At 36.7% G+C, this 23,171-nt stretch overlaps 1 protein-coding gene across 2 annotated transcripts in view; it reads right to left on the minus strand.

Moving 5' to 3' along the window:
• FLVCR1 (FLVCR choline and heme transporter 1) overlaps positions 1 to 23,171 on the minus strand; it is a 38,034-nt gene that overhangs the window by 9,547 nt on the left and 5,316 nt on the right. For both annotated transcript variants that reach the window (XM_059994980.1, XM_059994969.1), the window contains exons 2-5: positions 22,301 to 22,445; positions 15,631 to 15,771; positions 2,028 to 2,095; positions 1,222 to 1,325 (exon numbers count right to left, since the gene is read on the minus strand). In XM_059994980.1, coding sequence (XP_059850963.1) covers positions 1,222 to 1,325; positions 2,028 to 2,095; positions 15,631 to 15,771; positions 22,301 to 22,445 — 458 coding nt within the window. The remainder of the gene's footprint in view (positions 1 to 1,221; positions 1,326 to 2,027; positions 2,096 to 15,630; positions 15,772 to 22,300; positions 22,446 to 23,171) is intronic.

The raw sequence follows: 23,171 nt of genomic DNA on the forward strand, positions 1-23,171 counted from the left end.
CAGGGGACGCGGGTTTGCGCCCCGGTCCGGGAGGATCCCGCGTGCTGCGGAGCGGCTGGGCCCGTGGGCCGTGGCCGCTGGGTCTGCGCGTCCGGGGCCTGTGCTCCACAACGGGAGAGGCCACAGCAGTGAGAGGCCCGCGTACCACAAAAATAACCAAACCAAACCAAAAAAAAAACCAGGAACTTGGTGAATGAATGGCAGTTATCCTGAGAAGAAAGCCAGGGCAACAAAGAAAATTTCTATGCCAATCCAGTTTCCTAATTATAAAATGGACCAAAGATTTTAATAAATATAAATCCTTTACATATGCTCCCTTCATCTACAAATTTAATGGGTCTTACTCTAAGCTACCATTACGTAATAATGAAGCCACAGTAAGTGCTGTCTTAAATTACACGAGAACTATCTTGGAGAATTTCAAGATCAGCAGTACGTTGAAAGGGTTTAGATAATGGTATCAAATATATCTTAGGCCTTGAAAGGCGCAGAGGACATAGTTCCATTACTTCATTCATTCATAGTTCCATTCATTCATTTCTCCCAAACAGATGGGAAGTTTCTGTCTGTTAAGAAATGTAGCTATTCTTCTTCTTCTTTTTTTTTGAAATATAGCTATTCTTTTAAGGCCCAGTGCAAAAGATGCTGCCTCTGAAACCCCTTTCTCAGTCTCCTAGTTGGTATTACTCACTTTTTCTTTTGTATTAGCATTTTTCTGGTTCCACATAGATGTACAATTAATATAGCATCCTCATATTATGTATTACAGTATAATAGTTAAGTGGAACTACAGTTTGGGGGCATTTTAGCCAAACAATTTTTACCAAAAAGTCTTCTGATAGGAAAGAACAACTTTTTGTTTGTTTTTAAGTTCATAACATGAGAAAAGAGCAATATAAAGTCTCTGTCAGAAGTCAAATGTTTCTCAGAAAGGGCCCTTTTTAGAATAGAAATGATCCATTCTGAAGAGGTATATGTGAGTATTATTAGAGGGGAGGAGAGTTCATAAAGTATCCAAGTTCTCAAAGTTGAAATAAACAAGACCGATAAGATAATACAGAGACTACTGTATTCAGAAGTTAAGGGAACCTAAGAGTGTCTAGAATCCAAGTCTTTTAGTAATAATAACTGTTTGTAAATTTCTTAAAATAAAAAGTAAAGGTTCCTTCAAAACCAAAATACCTTAGGTTGTACACCATACATTTGCCTACTTTCACTTACTTGTATGTTTTGGTATAATCCAGCCATAAACCACAAAGAATAGAGCCCACCATTCCAGCTAACACTAGCGTCAGCCCAATCCTTCCAGCATTCACTTCTTCTCCCTTAAAATGTTTTTCAAAAGAAGTTGATCAGATACTTCTAATTCAAACAGATCCTTCACATTCCAATACCTTCTCAAAGTCAACGGAAATAGCAGATAAAATTAAGCATACAATATAACATGAAGAATTCAGTACATGTGTTAAGGTGAATGGGGTAGAGGAAGGTAAAGCACATGTTAAAGGACATTCTACATTAAAACAGAAAAAAAAACCCTGATATATGGGAGAAATCAAAAAGGGAATTTTTCTTGATCTTTCATGGTTAGAAAGTACAGTAATTTTTGTTAGAATTCTTAAGTAATTCACAGATGTCTGAAAAGGAAGTTAAGCTGATAGCTTTTACATACTACAACTGCATTCTCCTTTCAAAAGCAAAGAGAGATCAGAGCTTGATATTTACATCTTTATATTTGTGTTGGTTTCTTTTAAAGTTTGTTCTTTGTCTTTTTTCATATAACCAGTCACACTACCTCTTTAAAAAAATTTTTTTAAAAAGACTGAGGTATTGTCAAAGCAATAATGACTTCTGCTTTCCATGTTGTTTTATAAACTGGATTAAATGTATTCTCAGTGAAAACAAATATAAATCTTTTACAGCAACAAGGTCATAAATCTTTAGCCTTATGATCATGCTAACAGGAATTATATTGCTAAAGAAAAATTCTTGGCCAAGCATGCAACACAATATAGGCAGAAGCTTACCTTATAGTATGTCAGTATAATTTGATTTAATAATGTTGAGACTGAATAAAATGCTCCAGTCATGATACCTACAATAAATAAAGAGAAAACTATCAATGTACCATGTACTAGTTCATAAAGTAATATGGAACACTCTGTGACAGCTGTGAAAATATAATGTCTTCTTAGACAGTTGACAGAAAAAATTAAGACCTCTTGCTATTCCCTTTCAGGATGTGGACTGATCAACGTAACACCTAAACTTACTAGAGATTGTGATTGTAAAATTCTGTCATTACATCATTTACTATTATTTAGATTCAGACAATATGGACCAGAAATCACAGTCCCATGCATAACATTGTATACAGCAATCTAGCAACGGATTGCTTCCTGAGCGCCTACACAAGCTAATGAATGTTTAAGCATTAAGACAGAATCCCTCTTTCAGAGATCTCACCCCTGCATCGAAGACTTATAAGGCAATTAGTAAGACAATGTTAATTAAAGAATACTTAAAAAGGAAAAATAAAAACAGCTGGTTATCAGGAATCATATGACTAGGTTTGAATCATGGAGTTTCTTCACATATGTTGTATAACTTTAGGTCTAAGTCTTTTAACCTAGCTGAAATTTAAGTTTATTGTTTTTCTATTATTAAATATTTCAAGCATACAAAATAGTACAGAGACTAGTTTAACAAATACCCTTACTCATCACCCTCTTGCTAAACATTAACATTTTGCCATCTTTGCTGTAGATTCATTTTTTTAGACCTTCCTTAATCCTATTCTTCCTCAGAGGTAATCCCCATCCTGATCTTGGTGTTTATCATCGTAGATATTATAACATATGTGTATCAATACACAACAGTTAGAATTATTCTGCATGTATTTAAATTTTATATAAATAATATGGTATTAGTACCCAGCTGCAATTTGCTCATATCACTCAATATCATGGTTTTGAGATTTAACCATGTTGATACTTTTAGTTCTAGCTCATCAGTTTTCTCTGGTGTATAATAGTACATTGTGTGAACATACTTCCATTTAATTATCTCTTGTCCTAAGCCAATAGACATGTTAAGGCTTTTTCCAGTTTTTTGCTATTTAAAACAATGTTGCAATAAATACTATGTTTTTGTTCTTATGTATAAGGGTTTCTCTAAGTATGTACCTGGGAGTAAAACTTCTACTTTCTAGATATAGCCAAACTACTCTTCCAAATGGGTGTGCCAGTTTATATAGTAAGTCCCCTACATATGAACGAGTTCCGTTCCGAGAGTGGGTTTGTAAGTCCAATTTGTTCGTGAGTCCAGCAAAGTTAGCCTAGGTACCCAAGTGACACAATCAGCTATATAGTACTGTACTGTAATGGGTTTATAATACTTTTCACACAAATAATACATAAAAAACAAACAAAAAATAAAGAAAACATTTTTAATCTTACAGTACAGTACCTTGAAAAGTACAGTAGTACAGTACAACAGCTGACATACAGGGGCTGGCATCAAGTGACAGGGAAGAAGAGTTACTGACTGGAGGAGGGAGAGGAGGTGGGAGATGGTAGAGCTGAAGGATCGTCAGCAATAGGAGACGGGGGATAAGCTGCAACTTCACTCACACCTGACATTGATGGAATGCACGTTTGCATCTTTGAAAGTTCACAACTTGAAGGTTCATATGTAGGGGACTTACTGTACTACCAACAGAGTTCCTTTACTCTACATCCTTGCCAAATTTGTTTGCATCAGATTTAAAAAAATTTTTTTTTTGCCAATTTGAATGTGTGGGATATTGTATCTTACTTTGGTTTTGATTCGGATTTCCTCAATTACTAGTAAGGTTGAGCATCATACATGAGCAATATACACACACACAAACATATAAATGCCTTCTGATTTCCCCAGACTGTTTGCTCTTTTCTTAGTGATTAATAGGGGTCACTTTTATATTGTGAGTACGAAGCCTTTGTTGGTTATATGCATTGCAGACATTTTCTCATAGCCTATGTCATGTCCTTTTAGAAAATATCATTAGTTTAATGTATATATTTATCAATCTTTTTATTTAGGGTTTATGTTTTTTGCATTAGGAAATTCTTTTAAGAATACTAAAGATGGTTCCCTTCCCTTCCCTTTATTGCTTCTAAAACATTAAAGTTCTGGGGACTTCCCTGGAGGTCCAGTGGTTAAGACTCCACACTTCCACTGCAGGAGGCACGGGTTCAATCCCTGCCCTGGTCAGGGAACTAAGATCCTGCATGCTGTGCTGCGTGGCCAAAAAAAAAAAAAAATTAAAGCTCTGATTTTTACCCTTTGATCTTTAATCCACAACTCATTTTCTAATTTCACCTTATTTTTCCTCTATGGCTAATTGATTGTCCCAGGACAATTTACTATGTAGATTCTCTTCTACAAATATCAAGTTTTCATATATGCATAATGTTCTAGTCATCACAGCTGTCTGCAAATATTCTAGTTTTTCTCTATACAGGCACTTAGTGGCATGGCCATAGGACTTTAAAGGTGAGTAAAAGTGATACTTCTCATTTCCTACCTGAGTAATCATGGAGACATGTGCCTGGATCCCTGAGTAATTTGCTGCCTACTCACAGTGAACAGGTAGCATCGGCAAGAAATAAATTTTTGATGTGTTTGGCCACTAAGATTTTTTTTGGTGGGGTTTCATTGCTATAATACAACCTAGCCTATGCCAACTGATACACAGGGCTAGGTCCCTGGGCTCTCTATTCTGTTCCAGTGATCTAATTGCCTATCCCTTACTAATACATGACATCTTGATTACCACTGCTCTATAAATCTTGATATCTGAGAATTAGTTCCTTACCTTGTTCTTTATCAAAATTACCATTGTTGTTCTTGGCCCTTACTTATCTCACAGTAATTTCAGAATTAGCCAAGTTTTATTACAAACCCTGTTTAAGTTGGAGATTGCAAGATGAGGCCTAGGTCTAAAGATGTTATCAAAAACCCCTGGGTAACTAGCCTTTGTTACTCTCTTCCCACTGAGCTCAGGAATGCACAGGGACCCAGCTAGGTTAGCCTGAGGAGGCCAAGGAAAATAAAGGAGGCCTGTGCTGAGGCTTGAGTGTACTCTACTGCACTGTACCCTACGGTGATCTCAAATCTATTCCAGACCTCAGTGAGGATAGCCAGAATCTGGAGAAAGAATTATAATAGCAAAGAATACTGTTAGCTGAATCTAGAGTATGGTATTTGTCTGAGTTTCAGATAGCAAGTAGCTACAGATGGGAACAGTGAGGGATCATGCTTTCTCCAAATAGCCCTAACTCAAAAAAAAAAAAAAAAAAGTTTCTTGGTTTATTTGGTTCCTGAGTTTTGGACACTAAAATATCCTGAAAACCTGTCCTAGGAGTGTAGTGCCTATCCAGACTATCCCATGTACAAGTCTGCTCCAATCTTTTGTATATAATACTAGGCATGGAGGGGAACAGGAACAATTCCAAAAGGTGTGATATGACTCTCACTCATTCAGACATTATGATCCCTAACTATGCACCCCTTCGGTGATGAATAAGTCAAGAAACTTCTCCAACTGTCCTGGGGAATATTATTGAACTCTCCACAGGGTTTCCCAACTCCCTCTTTCTAATTCCTTCAACAAGTAAACTCTGTTCAGTTTCTGAAGACTGTGTCTGTGTCTGGCCTTTCCATCAGTCCAAATCCATAATTGACATTTGTTAATACAGTGGTCCTGTAAGGTTAACTGACATTATTACAATCTTGAGTCTTCCAAAAACATGGTATATCCCTCCACTTAACTGAGGTCTTCTCTTATGTCTTTCAATGTTTTATAATTTATAAAGTTATTTTTTAATATTTAAGTATAGCTGATTTACATTAAGTTCTTTTTGGTAGATTTATTCCTACACATCTTATACTTTTAGTTGCTATTATAAAATGTATCTTTTTATAAGAATGCAATTGATATTTTCACATTGTTAGGTATCTCATAATCTTTCTGAACCCATCCTTATTAGTTCTAATACAGTCTGTAGGTTCTCTTGAATTATTTTGTAGACCATGGGGTTAGCAAAAACATTTTCTGTAAAAGACCAGACAGTAAATATTTTAGCTTTGCAGGCTATATGGTCTCTGATGTGGCTACTCTGCTGCTCTTGTAGTTCAAAAGCAGCCATAGACAATATGTAAGCGAACACAACTTTATAAAAATCGGCAATGGCCAGATTTGGCTCCTAAGACAGTTTGCTGACCTCTGGTATACATGATCATATTATCTGTGAATAATAGCATCTTTTTTCTTTCCAATTCATATACTTTTCATTTTTCCTGTATTAGTGCGCCAGCCAGAACTTTCAGTTGGATGTTGAATAGAAGTGGTGACAATAGGCATCCTTGCTTTAAGGGATACTTCTGATTTTTTTTTTTTTTTTTTTTTTTTTTTTGCAGTACGCGGGCCTCTCACTGTTGTGGCCTCTCCCGTTACGGAGCACAGGCTCCAGACGCGCAGGCTCAGCGGCCATGGCTCACGGGCCCAGCCGCTCCGCGGCATGTGGGATCTTCCCGGACCAGGGCACGAACGCGTGTCCCCTGCATCGGCAGGCGGACTCTCAACCACTGCGCCACCAGGGAAGCCCTTCTTATTGATTTTTAAGGGTAATGTTCCTAAGGTTCTGCCTTTGGAATGATGTTTGCTATAGGGTTTTTGTAGATAAACTTTATCAGGTTCAGAAAGTTCATTTTTCTCACAATTGGCTAAGAGTCTTTAACCAATGGGTATTGTATTCTATCAAATGCTTTTTCCTCAGCCATTGGGTAAATTTTCCTCTTTGATCTCTTACTGTGGTCAATTATATGCATACATTTCTAGTACTAAATCATTTCTCACTCCTGAGATAAACCAAACTTCATCAGGATGCACTATCATTTTTATAAATAGCTGGATTAGGTTTTCTAATATTTTATTTTGGATTTCTACATCTAGGTTCATAGGTAAAACTGGCCTAAAATTTTTCTCTTACACTGTCCCTGTCTGATTTTGATATCAAGGTTATACTAGCCTCACAAATAAATTGCAGATGATAACAAATAAGTTGCAGGTGGTAACAGTGATTCCTTCCAGGGAGTGGATGACCTGGGGATAAAGATGGGAGAAGACTGACTTTTCATTGTATGTCCTTTGTACCTTTTAAATCCTATACAAATAAAATTTAGAATTAAGAAATGAGAACTCAGGGGACTTCCCTGGTGGTCTGGTGGTTAAGACTCCATGCTCCCAATGTAGGGGGCCCTGGTTCGATCCTTGGTCAGGGAACCAGATCCCGCATGCCACAACTAAGAGCCCACATGCCGCAACTAAAAGATTCCCGCATGCCACAACTAAAACCTGGCACAGGGACTTCCTTGGCGTCACAGTGGTTAAGAGTCCGCCTGCCAATGCAGGGGACATGGGTTCAGTCCCTGGTCTGGGAAGATCCCACATGCAATGGAGCAACTAAGCTTGTGCACCACAACAGCTGAGCCTGCGTGCTGCAACTACTGAAGCCTGCACGCCTAGAGCCCATGCTCCGCAACAAGAGAAGCCACCGCAATGAGAAGCCTGCACTGAGCAATGAAGACCCAATGCAGCCAAAAAAAAAAAAGACCTGGCACAGCCAAATAAATAAATATTTAAATATATTTTTTTAAAAAATAAATGAGAACTCAGAGTCTTTATTTTTAAAACAAGTATAATAATCTTTCCATCTCAAAAATTTAGCTGAAATAATATATATGGAAGTCCTTTACAAATTTCAAACAACTAAACAAAATTTTACCTAATTAGTTATGCATAACCAGGTGCTAAATAAAACACATAAAAGCTCCACAGAAATCAGAATAGTCAGAGACGGTGCCGTCTAAGGCCCTTGCTCATGCCATTACCCTCTTCCCCCTTGTCTATCCAAATCTAACCTGTCCTTCAAGGCCAGCCTCAACCACCATCTTTGCTGTGATGCCCTCCCTGCCACCCACACCCCTTCCTTTCTTGTATCTTGTCCCAATTATGTATTCTGAAGGCCTTTAGCATGCACTTGCCATACAACTTCTCTTATGTCGTTATCTTTCTGATAAATAACTTTTACACTATTGTTTACTTTTCAGAGGTTTACATAATCTCCTCAATTGAATTATAATTATTTCAGGGTGGAAATCATGTATCATGCTTCTTTCTAATCCACCCAGCATCTAGGGCACTATTATACATTTAGTAGATACTTGATAATTATTGGTAGGATAAATGAATAAATGAATGAATAATACAATGAACAATAAGTGAGGTAAACGTTAAGCTAGCTCTTATAGGACTGCTTAAGGAAAAAAAGGACACATTTCAGGTAAAAGAAATAATGGCACAAAATGTATTACAGAGATGAGAATTAACAGTGTATGTGCATGTGAAGGCATGTTTGTGTGTCTGTGTATGTGACACAGGGTTGGTTATAAATTTGGCTAAAAGAGAATTTTGTATTGGGAAACAATGAGGTATAAAAGAAGGAAAGAAGCCACCTTAAATGATAGGCTAAAGAAATGAATTTGCTCTACTAGATAACAGTGAGCCACTATATTTTCTCTGCTTCCTAGTTATGAATTTTAGGTTTAAGTTAAGCAGTGGAGGTAACCAAAATTAAGAAAAGGAACTGAAGTATTTAATTATGAGATGATATAACATCTGGTATTTGCTTTAAAATATTCCAGGGAATTCCGTGGCTGTCCAGTGGTTAGGACTCTGTGCTTTCACTGCCAAGGGCCCGGGTTCGATCCCTGGTTAGGGAACTAAGATACCACAAGCTGCAGCGTGGCCAAAGCCAAAAAAAAAAAAAAAAAAAAAAATTAAAAAGGTAAAATATTCCAGGAAAAATGCAGAGGAAATAAAAGCAAGATTGGTGAACTGTTGGTAATTGTTGAAGCTGGGTGATGATGGGTACTTAGGAATTCATTAAATTAAATGTTCTACTTTTGCGTTTAATAATTTCCACTAAGAAAAGGGGTGGGGGGAAGTAACCCCAGTAAAAGGGTAAGAGTTTAGGTCACAGCATAACTTGTTACAACTTATAAAACAATTATGTACTCTTGTGTGCACTGCCCCCCAAAAATATAAAGAAAAGAATAGCAGTGAGTGACTTCTGAAGGCAAGTAAGACAGAAATAGGGGGTATTGGTTAATAAACAGTGTTAATATAAGGACAAAAGAATACTGTGTCAGAAAACTCTGAAGGGAACACAATGTGTTGGTGCCTGCAGTCAAAGCTACAGTGTTAGGAGGAATATCTGTCTGCTATGCTGAAAGATCTAGGATGAGACGTTGATACAGTAGTCAAAATAGATGACAGTTTGCACGGGGTCAAAGAAAGGAATTATTGATGACACTTTCCATATGCTTATGGTGGTCACAACTATAATTTATAAAGGACCTAAAGCACCCTGGGAGAACTCACAAAAGAAGACAGCGCTGGCAGACAGCAGAAACAAGAACTACAATCCTGCAGCCTCTGGAACGAAAACCACATTCACAGAAAGATAGACAAAATGAAAAGGCAGAGTACTTTGTACCAGATGAAGGAACAAGATAAAACCCCAGAAAAACAATTAAATGAACTGAAGGTAGGCAACCTTCCAGAAAAAGAATTCAGAATAATGGTAGTGAAGATGATCCAGGACCTCGGAAAAAGAATGGAGATCAAGAAGATGCAAGAAATGTTTAACAAGGATCTAGAAGAGTTAAAGAACAAACACCTAGAAGAATTAAAGAACAAACAGAGATGATAATACAATAATTGAAATGAAAAATACACTAGAAGGAATCAATAGCAGAATAATTGAGGCAGAAGAACAGATAAGCGAACTGGAAGACAGAATGGTGGAATTCACTGCTGCGGAACAGAATAAAGAAAAAAAAAAGAAAACAAATGAAGACAGCCTAAGAGACCTGTGAGACAACATTAAATGCACCAACATTCTCATTATAGGGGTCCCAAAGGAGAAGAGAGAAAGAAAGGACCTGAGAAAATATTTGAAGAGATTATAGTTGAAAACTTCCCTAACATGGGAAAGGAAATAGCCACCCAAGTCCAGGAAGCACAGAGTCCCAGGCAGGATAAACCCAAAGAGAAACATGCCGAGACACATAGTAATCAAACTGACAAAAATTAAAGAAAAATTATTAAAAGCAACAAGGGAAAAATGACAAATAATATACAAGAGAACCCCCATAAGGTTAACAATTGATTTCTCAGCAGAAACTCTACAAGCCAGAACGGAGTGGCACGATATATTTAAAGTGATGAAAGGAAAGAACCTACAACCAAGATTACTCTACCCGGCAAGGATCTCATTCAGATTCGACGGAGGAATCAAAAGCTTTACAGACAAGGAAAGGCTCAGAGAATTCAGCACCACCAAACCAGCTCTACAACAAATGCTAAAGGAACTTCTTTAAGTGGAAAACACAAAAGACAAAAAGGACCTACAAAAACAAACACAAAACAGTTAAGAAAATGGTAATAGGAACAAACATATCGATAATTACCTTAAACGTGAATGGATTAAGTGCTCCAACCAAAAGGCACAGGCTCACTGAATGGATACAAAAATAAGACCCATATATATGCTATCTACAAGAGACCCACTTCAGACCTAGGGACACATACAGACTGAAAGTGAGGGAATGGAAAAAGATATTCCAAGCAAATGGAAATCAAAAGAAAGCTGGAGTAGCAATACTCATATCAGATAAAATAGACTTTAAAATAGAGAATGTTACAAGAGACAAGGAAGGGGCTTCCCTGGTGGCGCAGTGGTTGAGAGTCTGCCTGCCGATGCAGGGGACACAGGTTCGTGCCCCGGTCCGGGAAGATCCCACATGCCGCACAGCGGCTGGGCCCATGAGCCATGGCCGCTGAGCCTGTGCGTCCGGAGCCTGGCTCCACAATGGGAGAGGCCACAACAGTGACAGGCCCACATACCGCTAAAAAAAAAAAAAAAGAGACAAGGAAGGACACTACATGATGATCAAGGGACCAATCCAGAAGAAGACATTACAATTATAAATATATATGCACCCAAAGAGGAGCACCTCAATACATAAGGCAAATGCTAACAGCTATAAAAGAGGAAATCGAGAGTAACACAATAAAAGTGTAGGACTTTAATAACACCTCACTTACACCAATGGACACATCATCCAGACAGAAAATTAATAAGGAAACACAAGCTTTAAATTACACAATAGACCAGATAGATTTAATTGATATTTATAGGACATTCCATCCCAAAACTACAAATTACACTTCCTTCTCAAGTGCACACAGAACATTCTCCAGGATAGATCACATCTTGGGTCACAAATCAAGCCTCAGTAAACTTAAGAGAATAGAAATCATATCAAGCATCTTTTCCGACCACAATGCTATGAGATTAGAAACCAATTACAGGGGAAAAAACATAAAAAATACAAACACATGGAGGCTAACTAATACACTACTTAATAACCAAGAGATCACTGAAGAAATCAAAGAGGAAATAAAAAAATACCTACAAACAAATGACAATAAAAACACAATGACTCAAAACCTATGGGATGCAGCAAAAGCAGTTCTAAGAGGGAAGTTTATAGCAATATAAGCCTACCTCAAGAAGCAAGAAAAATCTCAAATAAACAATTTAACCTTACACCTAACGGAACTAGAGAAAGAAGAACAAACAAAACCCAAAGTTAGTAGAAGGAAAGAAATCATAAAGATCAGAGCAGAAATAAATGAAATAGAAACAAAGAAAACAATAGCAAAGATCAATAAAATTAAAATATGTTTCATTGAGAAGATAAACAAAATTGATAAACTTTTAGCCAGACTCATCAAGAAAAAGAGGGAGAGGACTCAATCAATAAAATTAGACATGAAAAAGGAGAAGTTACAACGGACACTGCAGAAGTACAAAGCAGCCTAAGAGACTACTACAAGCAACTCTATGCCAATAAAATGGACAACCTGGAAGAAATGGACAAATTTTTAGAAAGGTATAACCTTCCAAGAATGAACCAGGAAGAAATACAAAATATGAACAGACCAATCACAAGTAATAAAATTGAAACTGTGGGGCTTCCCTGGTGGCGCAGTGGTTGAGAGTCCACCTGCCGATGCAGGGGACATGGGTTCATGCCCTGGTCCGGGAAGATCCCACATGTCGCGGAGTGGCTAGGCCTGTGAGCCATGGCTGCTGAGCCTGCGTGTCCAGAGCCTGTGCCCCGCAACAGGAGAGGCCACGATGGTGAGAAGCCCACGTACCGCAAAAACAAAACAAAACAAAACAAAACAAAACGAAAAATTGAAACTGTGATTAAAAATCTTCCAACAAAGAAAAGTCCAGGACCAGATGGCTTCACAGGTGAATTCTATCAAACATTTAGAGAAGAGCTAACACTTATCCTTCTCAAACTCTTCCAAAAAATTGCAGAGAAAGGAACACTCCCAAACTCATTCTATGAGGCCACCATCACCCTGATACCAAAATCAGACAATGATACTACAAAAAAAGAAAATTACAGACCAATATCACTGATGAATATACATGCAAAAATCCTCAACAAAATACTAGCAAACAGAATCCAACAACACATTAAAAGACTCATACACCATGATCAAGTGGGATTTATCCCAGGGATGCAAGGATTCTTCACTATATGCAAAGCAATCAATGTGATACACTATATTAACAAATTGAAAGATAAACATCATATGATCATCTTAATAGATGCAGAAAAAGCTTTTGACAAAATTCAACACCCATTTATGATAAAAACTCTCCAGAAAGTGGGCATAGAGGGAACCTACCTCAACATAATAAACGCCATATAGGACAAACCCACAGCAAACATCATTTTCAATGGTGTAAAACTGAAAGCATTTCCTCTAAGATCAGGAAGAAGACAAGGATGTCCACTCTCGCCACGATTATTCAACATAGTTTTGGAAGTCCTAGCCACGGCAATCAGAGAAGAAAAAGAAATAAAAGGAATACAAATTGGAAAAGAAGAAGTAAAACTGTCATTGTTTGCAGATGACATGATACTATACATAGAGAATCCTAAAGATGCCACCAGAAAACTACTAGAGCTAATCAATGAATTTGGTAAAGTTGCAGGATACACAATTGATGCACAGAAATCTCTTGCAGTCCTACACACTAACAACGAAAGATCAGAAAAAGAAATTAAGAGAACAATCGCATTCACCACTGCAACAAAAAGTATAAAATACCTAGGAATAAACGTACCTAAGAAGGTAAAAGAGCTATATTCAGAAAACTATAAGACACTGATGAAAGAAGTCAAAGATGACACAAACAGATGGAGAGATATACCATGTTCTTGGATTGGAAGAATCAATATTGTGAAAATGACTATACTACCCAAAGTAATCTACAGATTCAATGCAGTCCTTATCAAATTACCAGTGATATTTTTTACAGAACTAGAACAAAAATCTTAAAATGTGTATAGAGACACAAACGACCCCAAATAGCCAAAGCAGTCTTGAGGGAAAAAACAGAGATGGAGGAATCAGACTCCCCAACTTCAGACTATACTACAAAGCTACAGTAATCAAGACAATATGGTACTGGCACAAAAACAGAAACATAGATCAATGGAACAGGATAGAAAGCCCAGAGGTAAACCCACGCATCTATGGTCAACTAATCCATGACAAAGGAGGCAAGGATATAAAATGGAGAAAAGACAGTCTCTTCAATAAGTGGTGCTGGGAGAACTGGACAGCTACATGTAAAAGAATGAAATAGAACACTCCTTAATACCATACACAAAAATAAATTCAATATGGATTAGAGACCTAAATGTAAGGCTGGACACTATAAAACTCTTAGAGGAAAACACAGGAAGAAAACTCTTTGACATAAATCACAGCAAGAGCTTTTTTGATCCACCTCCTAGAGTAATGGAAATAAAAATAAACAAATGGAACCTAATGAAACTTAAAAGCTTTTGCACAGCAAAAACGAAACTATAAAAAAGACAAAAAGACAACTCTCAGAATGGGAGGAAATATTTGCAAATGAATCAATGGAGAAAGGATTAATCTCCAAAATATATAAACAGCTCATGCAGCTCAATATTAAAAAAAAAAAAACCCAATCAAAAAATGGGCAGAAGATCGAAATAGACATTTCTCCAAAGAAGACATACAGATGGCCAAGAAGCACATGAAAAGCTGCTCAACTTCACTAATTATTAGAGAAATGCAAATCAAAACTACAATAAGGTATTACCTCACACTGGTTAGAATGGGCATCATCAGAAAATCTACAAACAAATGCTGGAGAGGGTGTGGAGAAAAGGGAACCCTCTTGCATTGCTGGTGGGAATGTAAATTGATACAGCCACTATGGAGAACAGTATGGAGATTCCTTAAAAGACTAAAAACAGAATTACCATATGATCCAGCAATTCCAGTACTGGCCATATACCCAGAGAAAAGCAGAATTCAAAAAGACACATGCACCCCAATGTTCACTGCAGCACTATTTACAATAGCCAGGTCATGGAAGCAACCTAAATGCCCATAGACAGACGAATGGATAAAGAAGATGTAGTACACATATACAATGGAATATTACTCAGCCATTAAAAGGAATGCAATTGGGTCATTTGTAGAGACGTGGATGGATCTAGACACTGTCATACAGAGTGAAGTAAGTCAGAAAGAGAAAAACAAATATCGTGTATTAACACATATATGTGGAACCTAGAAAAATGGTACAGATGAACCGGTTTCAGGGCAGAAATAGAGACACAGATGTAGAGAACAAATGTATGTACACCAAGGGGGGAAGTGGCGGGGGAGGGTGGTGGTGTGATGAATTGAGAGATTGGGATTGACATATATACAGTAATATGTATAAAATGGATGACTAATAAGAACTGCTGCATAAAAAAACTTTTTTTAATTAAATAAAATTTTTTAAAAAACGAGTGCTTCGGGCTTCCCTGGTGGCGCAGTGGTTGGGAGTCCACCTGCTGATGCAGGGGACACGGGGTCGTGCCCCGGTCCGGGAAGATCCCATATGCTGCGGAGCGGCTGGGCCTGTGAGCCATGGTCGATGAGCCTGCGCGTCCGGAGCCTGTGCTTTGCAGCAGGAGAGGCCACAACAGTGAGAGGCCCGCATACCGCAAAAAAAAAAACAAAAAAAAACGAGTGCTTCTCTAATATCCACCCATTTTTTTTGTTCTAAAAACATGTAAGGAAATCCATTCTGAAGTTTTTGCTTTTGGTTAAAAATTTAAGTTTATGACTATGCTATTATTATAGAGTTAATAAACCTATATCATTATCTCATTAATTAAAGCTCAAACCACTAGATTATAAGAAAATAATAATAATATAATATAATATATTATACATTAATGATATATTATTGTTAATATTATTAATATATTATTATATATTGATAATACTATATAATATTATATAATAATAATAATCTAGCTCAAACCACTAGATTATAAGAAAATAATCTGTAATGCTCAAAGGTTTACACAGACATCAACAAAAATAAAACCACTTACCATAAGTGATCAATAGAAGGACAAAAGGAATATTTTTAAATAGGTTCCTTATTGATTTCCCATAGGAATACTCTCCAGGGGGACTGTCTTGGAGAACTGCTTGAGCCTGGCTTGGTGGATACTGAGGTTTTTCTTTGAATGCTGGAAACATACATGAAAAGATAATTCAATATACAAGTCTTCTTTAGTGAGCAGACTAAATTCAGTTTAAGTTTAAAGAGGTAGTAAAAGTCTTTTATAGTAAGTCTTTTCATTTTCACTAATTTCTAAGTGAAGACTAGTTTGATATTATCATCTCAACCCTCTGAGATGGACTAAAACTCAGAGATCTGGCCAATTCACAGAACTGAACTGTAAAACCATCAATACTATGTCACAACTTTGCCCAGTGATTATTCTGTTTTTAGTTAAGCAAGATTAATTTTTATTATATTAAGTATTCAACAATTCTATTTCTAAATTTGGTTCAATCTGTAATTAGAGGTAATATCAGATATGAGCAAGCCAGTAAATTGAACTTTTAGAGGACTGTCTTGAGTTAGTACCTATTTTCTTCTGAAATTTGATAGAAAGTTTATCATCTGATGCAATTACCCCTCTAGAACTGAAAAGGTCCATGTGGATTCATGGGAGCAGAGCTAGGTCCTGCTTGCTGACTCACTTCAGCTGCATATGGAAAATCTAGGGGTAGAGCTGGGAGACATAAAAGTGTGATACATAGTTTCTGATACTGTAAGTTCTAGCACTGCCCATTACTATGTAGTTAGAGAAAGATCGCACAGCCTTCTCAGCCAGATATTTAGAGACTGCCCTTTTGCTGGGCAGGGAAGGATCTACTAATTTCCTACAACAGATGGCTAGGCAGAGATTTCTGTAGGGTATGGCTAGCCAGGAGTCAAGACTTTCTGATAGAAGAGCTGACCTGCTAAGAGTGGTACATCAGAAACTAAAATCTAGTTTTAGTACTGACTCAAAATTTTAAACTCAAATACATACAGGAAAAATGCTGTATTTCACTGAATCTAAAATGGTCTGAGGCTGGCACTTAATGATCTTGGCAGGCATCAACAGAAGGTTTTCACATAACCATACCTCAATTGACACCAGTGTTACATGCCATTGGTATTTTTTTATTGTGATAAGAACATTTAACTTGAAATCTACCCTCTTAACAAACTTTTAAGTGTACAATAAGTATTGTTAACTATAGGCATAATGTTATACAGCATATCTCTAGAACTTATTCATCTTAGACGCCATTGATTGATTACTAAAGGCACCTCAATTTCAGAGACGCCATGAAAAAAATGTACACTTTAGAATCAATAAAGTAGGGTAAATTCAAAAGCCAAAAAGAAGGTAAATGGATTCAGAAGAAAGTAATATTTTCTAAAATATTAGAATTTCCTCCTTCTCTTTCTCTCTCTCTCTTTTTAAATAGTGGCTATTTCTTTCTTCCAACAAAGAAGCCTGCTTTGTAGTTTGAAAGTGGTCTAGATCTGATGGACCTGACTGTCAACTGTAATCATGTAGAAATTTTTTAAAAATACAGATTTGGGGATTCTAGAGAAGGCTCAGTGAATCAGAACCTCCAGAACAGAACCTTAGAACTGTATTACACAAAACTCAACGCTCAGCCAGGTTTGAAAATCACTGCAAAAGAAAGAAATGATTCTTAAAACTTGCACACAATATTGTAATTCTCTTAATTCTCCTGTTTGCTGCTAAAAATAAAAAATTACAGCTCTTTGCTCACCAAAACATGGATTAATTATGATATAAATAAAACAACAACTAGACTTCTATTTTTATAGGTCTTACAACTAATTGAAGTGGAGACATAACTCATATTTACTTTTTAATATCCTTATATTGGAGGACTGGTAGACATAAAACGTTTTAAGTGGTTGCAATCCCTCCCCTTCCTTTCACCCTATCTGCTCCTTGCACTGTTGAGGACGCCTGTTGTCCTCTCCTGAAAGTCTCTTTGCTTCCTAGTTAAGATAGGAGATATCTCTCTTTATTAATATTGGTAAAACAGAACTCACATGTTGTAAAACAAAGTTTCAGAATGTAAAAACTATGCTTACAACGTAGTCATGGGTATTGAATGAGTCCTAAGTCTCTTACTTAGATTTTTATTTACTACAATAAAATAAGTCTAAATGGCTCAGATCTGAACTCAAATGCAAAATAAAAACAAGTTCTGGTAGTCTTTAATTCCATTAGACTTGTTTTCTGAATACAAGTGTTATGTCTTAGTTTCAGGAAGTTAACTGCTTTCTTGGACAAAATCAAGATTTTATCTACCAGCTACACAATATAGTAAAGTCAGGCTTAAGTCTATAAAGAAAAAAAAAAAAAAAGAGGAACAAAAAAACCATTGGTCTATGACCCTGTTTACGCCTCATTGCTCCTTTCAAAGGATGAAATATGGCTTTTTCTTTCTCCTTTGAAACTGAAAAATAGACTTCTAACTTCTCTTCTCCCCACCAAAAAGTTGTGCAAATAAAATAATTAACTAATAAAATAATTAATTAGTAAAAGTTATTCTCCACCCTTAGCAATAGGAATGGAAAGTAGCCAAAGGATTTTGGGCACCACATTCAAACTTTTTCTCCCATGATGAATAAATAACAAATCTATTGTGTTTAGGACCACTTCTATTTTTTGAAATCAGGTTATAATATTATCTTTTGATTTCATTATTTGTGCTTTTGTGATTCAAGCGGACATTACATATATTAATTTATTATAAGACAAACACAGGTTTGAATCCTGGCTCTGCCTCATCTCACTATATGACTCGAAGAAATCAATTCCTGCTTCTCAGCTATTGCTTTCTCATTCATAAAATGGAGATAATAACAACAAGCTGGTATGAGGACTATATGATATGTGTAAAAGAATTTTGTAATTATTGAGTACTACACAAAATACATTGTCTTTTTGAGGAATATTTATTTTTAAAAATCAGAGACTTTTCAGGGAATTCCCTGGCAGTCCAGTGGTTAGGACTTGGCTTCCACCGCAGGGGGTACAGGTTGGATCCCTGGTCAGGGAACTAAGATTCCACATGCTGTGCAGTGCAGCCAAACATAAATAAATAAATAAATATTTAAAAATAAAATAAAATCAGAGACTTTTCTCAGGGCTTGAAATTCTTATACACTAAGTAAAACGTACTTCTATTAACAATTTATAATAGGAGCCAATATATAAATATCCTGAATATAAGAATCAAAAATAAAATTATACATGCATGTTTTATACTCATGTATTTAAATACCTTAATATTAAATATTTTGACTGCCATTACTTTTGGTTTCTGTCATCCACTCATTTTAGTGAATCAGGATGATAAGGATTTTAACTGACATACTTAAGTGATATAGTTTACTGCTCTGCATAAAAAGAACAGCTTTCAAATACAACGGCATTACCACTTATACAAGAGGAATTGAAACAAATAATCAGACTAAGTACAAATTAAAATGATATATTTGTATATGTAACATTTTATTAATGGAGTTAGATTGCCCAGGCTCAAATTTCATCTTTAGCATTTATATACTAACTGTGACCATGGGTAAGTTAAATTTACTTAAATTCTGTGCCCAGTTTCCTCATTTATAAAATGGGAATGATAATAATAGTACCGCCCTTATAGGGCTTTGAGGATTAAATGAAATATAGCATGCAGTTGTGCTTTTAAACATGTTTGGTACATATCAATCAAATGTTAGAGACTGTAATAGTATTCTCCCAATAAGAATGGGGTATTAGCGTGAAATTCAGTGGAAGGTTGGGCTTAATTCCTAGAAATGTTAGATGGATTACACTTAGGGAGGGTAATAGGATTACATGACATGAACCCTCCTCAAGTTAGTATTTTAGGAAGACTTCTGAATACCAGTTTGGTATATGTCACATTGCTGAAAAGCATCAGCACAAAACTAAATTATTTTATAAGATTTGATTGGGCTTCCAAAATATGTATGGGTAGAATTTAGAAGGAAGTAGCATTGTCTCTTAGTAATTAAGGAACTATAAGAAAGTTAGGATTTTTAAAATAATCCATATTTTCCTTAATAGCAAATATTTAGGTATAAGGAAAACAGGTAAATTTTTAATTTAAACGTCACAATTTTCAACCTAGACTTTCATATCACAACTGTATATTATCTTGCTTTTATACTATGCTTAGTATCATAAGATTAAGTTTATAGGTCACCAAGCAAAACTTGACAATGAGCTTTTTTTTTTCCTATTCTATTTCCATTCCATTCACCCCCCATTTCCATTTCCACTGTCTACTCATAAGCCATGAGTACGTAAATAATTATGTACATGAATAGCTCTCTTTTAATTTCTTAAATAATACAGGGTGATACGCCAATGGTCATACCTATGTTTTTTGTCCCACTCCTTTGACAAATAAAAATCTTATATTTGTAGCATCTCATATATATATATATATATGTTTAAATACATGTGTCTTATATATAATTTTTTTTTCTTATATATAATTTTGTATCTATAGATATCTTATATACAGTCTATTACTCTCACTTCTTCCAAAGAGACAAGCAATTGAAGACGATAAAAAAAGGAAAACCAGAATTTATGCAAAGATACATAGCAATCAAAGGAAAGAGAATTATATATATATATATTTCTTTTTTTTTTTTTTTTTTTTTTGCGGTACGCGGGCCTCTCACTGTTGTGGCCTCTCCCGCTGCGGAGCACAGGCTCCGGACACGCAGGCTCAGCAGCCATGGCTCACGGGCCCAGCTGCTCCACGGCATGTGGGATCTTTCCGGACCAGGGCACGAACCCGTGTCCCCTGCATCGGCAGGCAGACTCTCAACCACTGCGCCACCAGGGAAGCCCGAGAATTTTATATTTTAATAATCCCTATTGCTAATGGAAGATCCATTTATGCAAAATGTATATAAACTATATCTCATACTTCATCTAGCACATCAAATATGGCTACCAGAAAAGTAGATATAGGAATTTGTTTTTTAAAAATATAGATTTCTTTTAAAACCTTGTTAAACTGACAAAATAGTACAAGGGATAATTTATCCTTTTTCAGTAGTCAGCACACAGCAAATATGCCACTCCCTAACAGAAACATAAAAACCAATCATAGGTAGATTGGACATGTCAGAATATTTTAAATGCTACCATGAGAATATTTTGTTCATTATCTTAAGGAAAATTAAAAATATGTGGGCTGAGTTTCCTATCCCTGGGTCCAGCAGTTCATCTCTAAAGGCATCTGTGGTGGTGCAGTGGTTAAGAATCCACCTGCCAATGCAGGGGACACCAGTTCGAGCCCTGGTCCGGGAAGATCCCACATGCCACCGAGCAACTAAGCCCGTGCGCCACAACTACTGAGCCTGTGCTCTAGAGTCCACGAGCCACAACTAGTGAGCCCACGTGCCACAACTACTGAAGCCTGCACGCCTAGAGCCTGTGCTCCACAACAAGAGAAGCCACCACAATGAGAAGCCTGCGTACCGCAACGAAGAGTAGCCCCCTCTCGCCACAACCAGAGGAAGCCCGCGTGCAGCAACGAAGACACAAATCAGCCAAAAATAAAATAAAATAATTAAATAAGTAAAATTTAAAAAAATAAAGGCATCTCTATCAAAACACTCCATAGTCTTTAACATACACTTTCTTTGAAAACTGAGGATTTTATATCTGGTGATCATAAAAAAAAAAAATTGCATTTTTCATTACTGTTATAACCATGGTAAAAATTAACATATAAAATTTAAAACTCCAGCTATAATGAAATTTAATTATAAATTTTAATGATTGAAAGATGGCCTTTCAACTTTAAAGTTCCTTTCTTCTTCAAATCAATTTAAGATATACTGAGTGCCCACAAGGCAATATTATAGTTATGTTAGCAGCTTATTACTTAAATAAGCCTCACCTATTCTTTTCCCTGAAATCAAAATTGTTTCCCATTAAAAATAAACTTTAAAAAGCAGACCTTCCCAAACCTTCTTCCAAACTGATGATGGCTGCTTGCAGCTGATTTTGACTGACTGCTTCAAGAGACAGGCCCGGACGAGAGGACTCGGGGACGAGTGGTGGCAGCAGTGCTTTGCTGGAGTGGCCTAACAAGCAGATAGTTGCCACAGTTTGAAATTCTGCTGAACAGCTTGCTGCTGCCCAGGATCATTCACTGGTCAACATTTTCAGATCCAGTTAACTGTTAAATTGGGGATCCCTAGAAGGATTTATCATTTAAAGGAAGGTTGTAGCCTATTCGCATCATTTCAAAGCACGACAAGAACTTGTTCCTGGCGAGGTTAGTGTAAGATGCAGACACATAGACGGATAGGCAAAGAGGAGGCAGGTAATATGTTTGAAACCAACAGTTATCAGGAAAGAAAAGTTAGTAGGGAGACAAATGAGATGAATTAGTCTTCAAACCCTTTACAATATTAAAACGGATGTAGCGGACCATAACATATCCTTAGGCGGTAGCATTCATTACCTAAACAAGAAAGTGAACAGCAAGAATGAAACAAGCAAATAGCACTTGAGATATTACCAGTACAAATTTTCAGGGTTGGTTATTTTTATTTTCATATGTTTGTCATGCACTTATCTATATAAGCTTTAGGGAAAATAATTCACTTACCAATTACCGTTAAAATAAATAAAAGTGTGGAGACAGCTGAAGTTCCATAAAACATGGTACTGATATTACAAGCCAGCAGTTGTGTGTTATTCTGTGTGTTCGGCACCAAAACTGGTGGCAGCAAAAAGCCAACTGCAGTTCCAAGCTGTAAAATAAACAGTCCTGTTAATTCTTTCTTCTTATTATAAGAGAAAAAAAAGTAATCAACATAAAGACAACCACTATTGCAAGGTCCTTTCGTAAGCTCTAAAGCACCATGTTCTAATGTCTTTTTACCATACCATTAAAGGAAAATTGTTGTCAAATGTCTTCCCTAGTTAATAAACATTTACTAAGCTCCAACCATCCAAATGATGCTGCTATAAAGTTGTGTAAGACACACTCCTTACCCTTTGGCTACTTACAATAAAAAAGGAGAATAAGGGCTTCCCTGGTGGCGCAGTGGTTGAGAGTCCGCCTGCCGATGCAGGGGACACAGGTTCGTGCCCCGGTCCGGGAGGATCCCACATGCCGCGGAGCGGCTGGGCCCGTGAGCCATGGCTGCTGAGCCTGCGCATCCGGAGCCTGTGCTCCGCAGCGGGAGAGGCCACAGCGGTGAGAGGCCCGCGTACCGCCAAAAAAAAAAAAAAAAAAAAGGAGAACAAAAATACACACATATACACAAAAAAATGCTGAGAAAAGACAACATACAAAATGGGAGAAAATATTTGCAAATCATATATTTGATAAAGATCTACCATCCAGAATATATAGAGAACTCTTACAACTCTACAACAAAAAGACAAATATCCCAATTCAAAAATGGGCAAAAGACCTGAATAGACATTGCTCCAAAGAATATGTATAAATGTTCAACAAGTACATGAAAAAA

The sequence above is a fragment of the Delphinus delphis genome, chromosome 1 (assembly GCF_949987515.2).
Source record: "Delphinus delphis chromosome 1, mDelDel1.2, whole genome shotgun sequence".
Taxonomy (NCBI): Eukaryota; Metazoa; Chordata; class Mammalia; order Artiodactyla; family Delphinidae; genus Delphinus; species Delphinus delphis.